Source organism: Dendrobium catenatum, unplaced genomic scaffold, assembly GCF_001605985.2.
Source record: "Dendrobium catenatum unplaced genomic scaffold, ASM160598v2 fragScaff_scaffold_1156, whole genome shotgun sequence".
Classification (NCBI taxonomy): Eukaryota; Viridiplantae; Streptophyta; class Magnoliopsida; order Asparagales; family Orchidaceae; genus Dendrobium; species Dendrobium catenatum.
In genome coordinates this window covers 800-7,228 of record NW_021319618.1, presented here as the reverse complement: position 1 = coordinate 7,228, position 6,429 = coordinate 800, and the positions used below count along the sequence as shown (strand labels likewise).

Below are 6,429 nucleotides of genomic sequence, written 5' to 3'. Positions count from 1 at the left end.
GTTTAGAAGTTGGTAAAATGTGCAATAAACACCATCGTAGAATAAACGCCAATATAGTTTTTCTATCCTCAATTTAGAAAAATTGATGTAAGGTACTCTTATTTTCAAATCCTTGTACAACTCAAACAATATTTAGCAGTTGCACAAACACTGCATTCTTGCTAGGTATCAAATTTGCCACAGATGAAATTACTGTTGAAATATTTCAAACCTGAGCTTTATAGAGTAAGTTGTTTATTAAGGGGTATGATGCTATGTAGAAAGTCAAGTCAGATATGGCATCAAAAGTAACAGTAATTCCTACAACAATAAAATGAATTTTTTCGACAACCAAGAAAGATCATTAAAAAAGCAGGATTCTAGTGCAGTTACCACGACTAACCCACTTGACGAGACATCTGGAACAGTGGACCATATCAAAGGACCTTGATGGATAAGGAAGACGAAAGATAGATAAAACTCCTAGCATTGCAGGCAAACCACGCTCCAGGGCAAATTGTACTTGAGCTTCATGTTGATCTCTTGGTGCAACAGACATTGTCAACACATTATAATCCAGTAGTTGGTTACCAAAGCTCGCAACCTGTTTGTAGTAAACTAGTAATTAGAAAAGAAAAACCAAAGTTATTATGACACTTAATAATACTTGGAATAAATAGAATTCTGTCAAATTTGATGCAAAACATAATCTTAAGTAAATAAGAAGATGAAGCATTGCATAAAATAAACAAAAAGGAGTATTTGTAAAACAAAATATATTCATACCATATCAATAGAGAAGTGGCAATCTATCTATGTCATGCACACAATCATTTCTAAAATTTTTGAAAGGGGGATAGTTGGCAAACCTGACACAGTATCTAATTTCTTTTATAATTTTCCTAGTATTGGGGTACCTAAAAAGGTATACTTGGATTAACCAACTATTGAAGCATGCAAGAAAACATATTAGTGGTGTGAGTCAAGCTGACACGTGAGTCAACTAGAACTCAACTTGATATATGGCTTATGAGCTAAACTCGATAAGCTAATGAACCAAGTTTGAGCCAACATTGACCCGAATCGTTAACTCACAAGCTAGCTCATTTAATATAAAATATATTAGAATTTAGGAGTTCAGGTATTAAACTATTAAAAATATTTAAAATTATTTAACTTTTAAGTGATTATTTAATATTTATCTTCTAATTTCTCAATTTTTTTATAATTATTTTCTCTCTTTTGCTATAAATGAGCCCGCTCGTGAGCTTGCGCTCGAACTACAGTGTTGTGCTCATGAGTGAGACCCAATCATAGATATTTAACATGCCTTGTCATAGCCTTCTTTAACCAAGATTGCAATACAACCACCATTGGCCATGTATAGTCGCTATCCTAGCTTAAACAGTATCAAGCTTAATCAACCTAAATGCAAGCTTAGCTCATCTATAGAAGGCTTGAATGGCTTTGAGCCAATCTTCAGAGGGGTCAAATCTACACTTCAGTGTTGTGCTCTTAAGTGAGACCCAATCATAGATATTTAACATGCCATATCATAGCCTTCTTTAATCAAGATTGCACTACAACCACCATTGGCCATGTATAGTCGCTAACATCACAAACATCTACAATGTTTATAATCGACATGAATGAACCATCTAACACCGTTGGCTTTGCCTATCCTAATTGGCCAAAGAGACCTTCCGACTAAAATCTCTCAAATTATTTGGAGGTGGACCACACTTGAACTAATTTTCTACAATGGTTTTCCATCCAAGATTTTCCACATCAAAAATCTTCCTCAACTCCTTTATTTGACCAATTTTGTGTGAGATATCTGAAATAGCTAAGTTGATTCAGATTCACCCTCTTTATCTCTCTAACAACTAGACCTTCAGCAAGCAGCATTTTTCAATCCTATAGTTCATGCCACTCGGTTAATCTTCAACATGTCTTAATATATAAGATCATACATTCATCGACTTCATCCAAATTTATGAAAATAATGATGAAAAGTAAAGATCTCAAAACAGACAAGCAGCGCCAGCCACAAAAAACACTTACTCCACATCCGATGTCTAGCACCGTACGAATCTCCCCGGTCTTCAACGGCACCAGCTTGGAAATCTGCCCCACATACGACTCCACTCCGTGAGGGAAGGACGTGCCACCCCCAGGAAAAACAAACTTATCCCCTTCAATTCTAATCCAGTTCTGATCAGCCTTGTGCACGGTGAGCTTCTTGAAGGGCACATTAGTGAACCAAACGCTGTGACGGCTCTCTGGCCACGGGATGGGAGCACGGTAGCCGCGAGGGCGAGGGACGCGACAGGGAGGAGAAGGCCGGTCGGCAAGGAAGGGGCAGTGGCGGCCATGGTGAGAGAAGTGCATTGTAGGGTAGAGGCGCTCGCGGTTGGGGTCCTGGCATGGGCAGTAGTGAGTGAAGTTGGCGGAGCAGAAGGGAATGGAGGGGAGGTAGGAAGCTGGAAGCGGGATGAGAGAATCGGCGTCGTGACGGGGGAGGAAGTCGAGTTCGGCGGCTAAGGAGGAGGAGAGGCGAGGTAAAGGGGAAGAGGGGGGATGAATGGAGCATTGGAAGAGGGAAGGAGGCGAGGAAGATGAGAAAAGGAGAGAGGAGAAGGAGAGATGGTGTATGCCGATGAGGTAGGATAGGAAGAAGAGGATCGAGGCGAGGAAAGCGAATGCTAGGGTTTTTCCACTTGGGCTTGGGAGCATGGAGGGAAGTGTCAGCCTCGCCATTTCTCTTTTTGACCGAATCTCTGTTTCAATTTTCTACAGGATAACGGACTTTCTAATTTCTAGCCATGAAAGAGCTTTATTGCGGTTTCCCGTTTCCATTCCATTATATTACTTTTTTTTAAAAATAAAACTCACTTGACTTTTTTAATATTAAAAAATCTTTAACTTTCACATTTTAAACACTCAGTAGAAATGAATAGCCGAGCCAATTTCAATTCAGAAGCTCACAAATCAAGTTTATCAAACCTCAAGCTGAGCTCAAATTAAAACTATTATATTGTACGAGCTCCAATTCAAGTTCATTTTGATTTGACTTGTTGGGTCTTGAGCAGTACAAATTATCAATCCTAAATCATATAAGTCATTCGATCTCAATCTCTCATCGCTTTCATTGATGCCTATTTGAGCTCAAGCTTTAGTCCCATCAAAACTGTTATTATTTCAAATGTCACATGATGATAAGCTGCCTTCTCCAAATCCTTGGAAGGTCTTTGGGCAACCAGAGGTTGAGCTGATTCTAGTTTTGATTGTTAACACAAAATTCTGAGTCCGAGCCAGCTTTTTAGCCTTTTTTCTTTGATAATGGTGTTCTTGTTTTAGTTGCCCTTTTTGTGGCCTCTTATGTACTTTTTATGCTCTTTTTTGTTTTAGCCAAAAGCAGTTGGAGAGGTGGTTCTTCTTATGGGGGCACCCCCTTAAAAAAAATTCCATATAAAATTTTGCAATCATCGGAGAAAAAAAAATTTACTCTCCTCTCCTCTCTCCTCTCTCCTCTCTCTCCCTTTATCTATTGTCATTTTTTTACCAACAACCTTTTGTTATTTTGTACTATTAAAATTTTTAATTTTTTTACCACCATCTCTCTTATAAGGTTACCTTTTTTGTTGATTTTTATTACAACATCTTAAATCTTTTTTTTTTCCATTTATATTTATCTCTTTATTTATATATTTACTCATTTTAATCATTTATCTTCACATTAGCTTAAAATTTAAAATTTCTTGAATTTTTTATTATTTTAAAATCTTCAAATTCTCTTTTGTAAGAATTTTATATAATTAAAGCCAATAAATTACACTAAAGAAAGATTAAAAAATTTAAATTTAAATCAAGTAACTTAAAATATGCTAATTATCAATTTTTATATATTTTTATACTAATAAGATGCAATTTTTTTTATATTTATTGCTCATTATAAAAATTTATTTAATAATTTTTTTATTTAAATTAGATATAAAATTCTAAAGTTAGATATTTAAAAAAAATTAAAACTCTAAAATTAATTTCAAGCTCGAATGAAAAAATTTGAAGATATTTTTCAAATTAAAAATTTGTGCCCCACTAATAAATAATCCTGACTTCGCTAGTGCATGTTTCATTGATGTCTTTTTCTCAAACTCTCATCAAGACTTTTCCTTGATCATTGCTCAGATTCCCCTCTTCCCTTCTTGATATGAAGTTTGTCTTTGGTGTTTTGTCAAATCATGCATTATTTTTTTTTCTTATTTGGATCTCATCTAGCTTAGCTAGTTTTATCTACCTATTTATTAAACATAAAAATATTCATATAAAATATCTATTTATAAGGGCAAATTATTGTGTCCGGATTCGTCCAGACACCATTCCGGTGTCGCCACATCACCAAAATAAACCGGGACCCAGTGTATTTGGGTGATGTGACATCACCGGATTGGATGTCCGAACATCCGGTGACCGGACGCAATAATTCGCCATTTATAAGACACTTATTTTGCTAGTAGCCACTTGTATAAAGCTTATAGAGAATTTATTTCATTTTAATAAAAAATAATGACTCGATACAAACAAAAATATGTCAACTGGTCCCTTACTGTTATGTAATTGCATGTGAGGATTGAAACTCCAATAATATTAAGTTCCTAAAACTAAATCATTAATTACCAAACAACTGAATATGTGTTCTGCTCATTTATTTTTATAATTTAACATAAAATAAAATATAACTAATATCGTCGAAATATATTATTTCATTTATTTATGCAGCGGTCTTGCTAGTGACGTCAAAAATAAATCGAGGAATCCCAGAAAAACAAAATGAGAAAGGCGTATTATAATTGGATCTCTAAAATAATACAGTGCGTTTACTGCCCAAATAAAAACAATACACTGCTGATTGACAATTTAAAAAGTAGAGGATTGTAAATTTTGATAGTCACAGAAAGAATGAAAATCAAACTCCTCATTGTATGCAATTCAGGATGATTGTGGATGATATCAGTTTGATTCCATTCACCATCTTCTATGATAAAGAGATCTGCAAGGAACAAAAACTTGGAACTCTCAACAGGAAGAAAATATCAAACTCAATAGAGAAATGTATTTTTTATATCAATGGAACTTTGTCCAAAGAAAAGTATAAAATACAATAAAAATTCAACATAGAAAAATGTTTTTGATATCAATGGAACTTTGTCCAAACAAAGGAATAAAATAAAATAATCAACCTCTTGCAACATTTTTTTTATTAGAACAAGTATATTTCTCTCTCGCTCCCCCTCCTTTCCTCTTTGGAGCTATTACTTTGTGCGGACACCGCACGGAAGAACCGTCTGGTTCCGCACTCGGTACAGAGCGATACCGAGCGCGGTACATTTTTGGAGTGACTTGGTGCATTTTTATTGGTCTCCGGACCAATCCAGACCCGCACGTAATAAATTTTCCCCTCTTTGGGCTGCTCAATACTCGTAAGAGGTGGCCAATTCAAACTGGCTGAAGCCACCACATCAAGCTTGGGTAAACTTGTTAAACTCCTACAGTTTTGGGGATCTAAGGTACATTTTAGTGTATTAACTTGACTTGGAATTGGGTTGTATGTGGACTCATTCACGTCAAGGAAGATATCTCCAAGGAATATTAGAATCTTGCTAATTTGTTTCCTTTACTGTAATATCTGCTTTCCATACTTACAATAGAATATTGAGTAGGATTGTTTCTTCGATCCTTAAGTGAATATTTCTACTTTTTTTTGTGGGGGGAAATAATATTTCTACCCTATAAATTGAGGCCTTCGTATCCCATTTTTCTAAATAAGATATGAAATGACAGTTTTTTGGATGAAAATTTTAGCAAGGGCAAGCAGATAAAAAGAGGAAAACTAGAGTGGTTTTTAAGTGGGTTTTGGGTTTTGATATAAGTTTTGTTGGGGTTAAGACCAGAGTTTAGGCCTTGAGGGTAAATGTTTATGTGAAGCACAATGGGGTAGAAGAAGAAGAGGGAAGGAGAGGGAGAATGGGAGAGGAGAACGAACACACTGGTAGAGAAAATGAATTTGATTGTCTTAACAACAGGGATGAGGGTGCGTTTTATAGCCACACTTTAATGTATTTGTGTAGTTGTGTTAACTGGAATTTACAAAAATAACCCCCAACACTAAAATAATAAAATCTTGACAACAAAAAAAAACTAAGGGAATTAAAAGGACCAATACAACAGTTATGTTTCTCAACTAGCTTCTATCTTGGGTTATTAGGTGAAGACCCTCCAAATATCTTAGTGCTGCTATGGGTTCTAAAAAGATTCAAAATTCCTTAAAGAAGACTATCGATTGATAAGATTCAAAGTAAACTTGCTAGTTCGAAAGTAGATTCTTGTCTAAAGATGAGAGACTCACTCTTATCATTATTGTTCTATCTCATATTAAATTTTAATTTT

General features: G+C 35.2%; 1 protein-coding gene across 1 annotated transcript; it reads right to left on the bottom strand.

Annotated features, from left to right (window-relative positions):
* Positions 1-343: 343 nt before the first annotated feature.
* Positions 344-2,835, bottom strand: LOC110114530 (probable methyltransferase PMT19). The gene is made up of 2 exons (XM_020847445.2): positions 2,044-2,835; positions 344-583 (listed from the first exon to the last, which is right to left on the bottom strand). The coding sequence occupies exons 1-2, from the start codon at positions 2,737-2,739 to the stop codon at positions 344-346; spliced, it is 936 nt and encodes a 311-aa protein (XP_020703104.2). The 5' UTR covers positions 2,740-2,835.
* Positions 2,836-6,429: the final 3,594 nt, after the last annotated feature.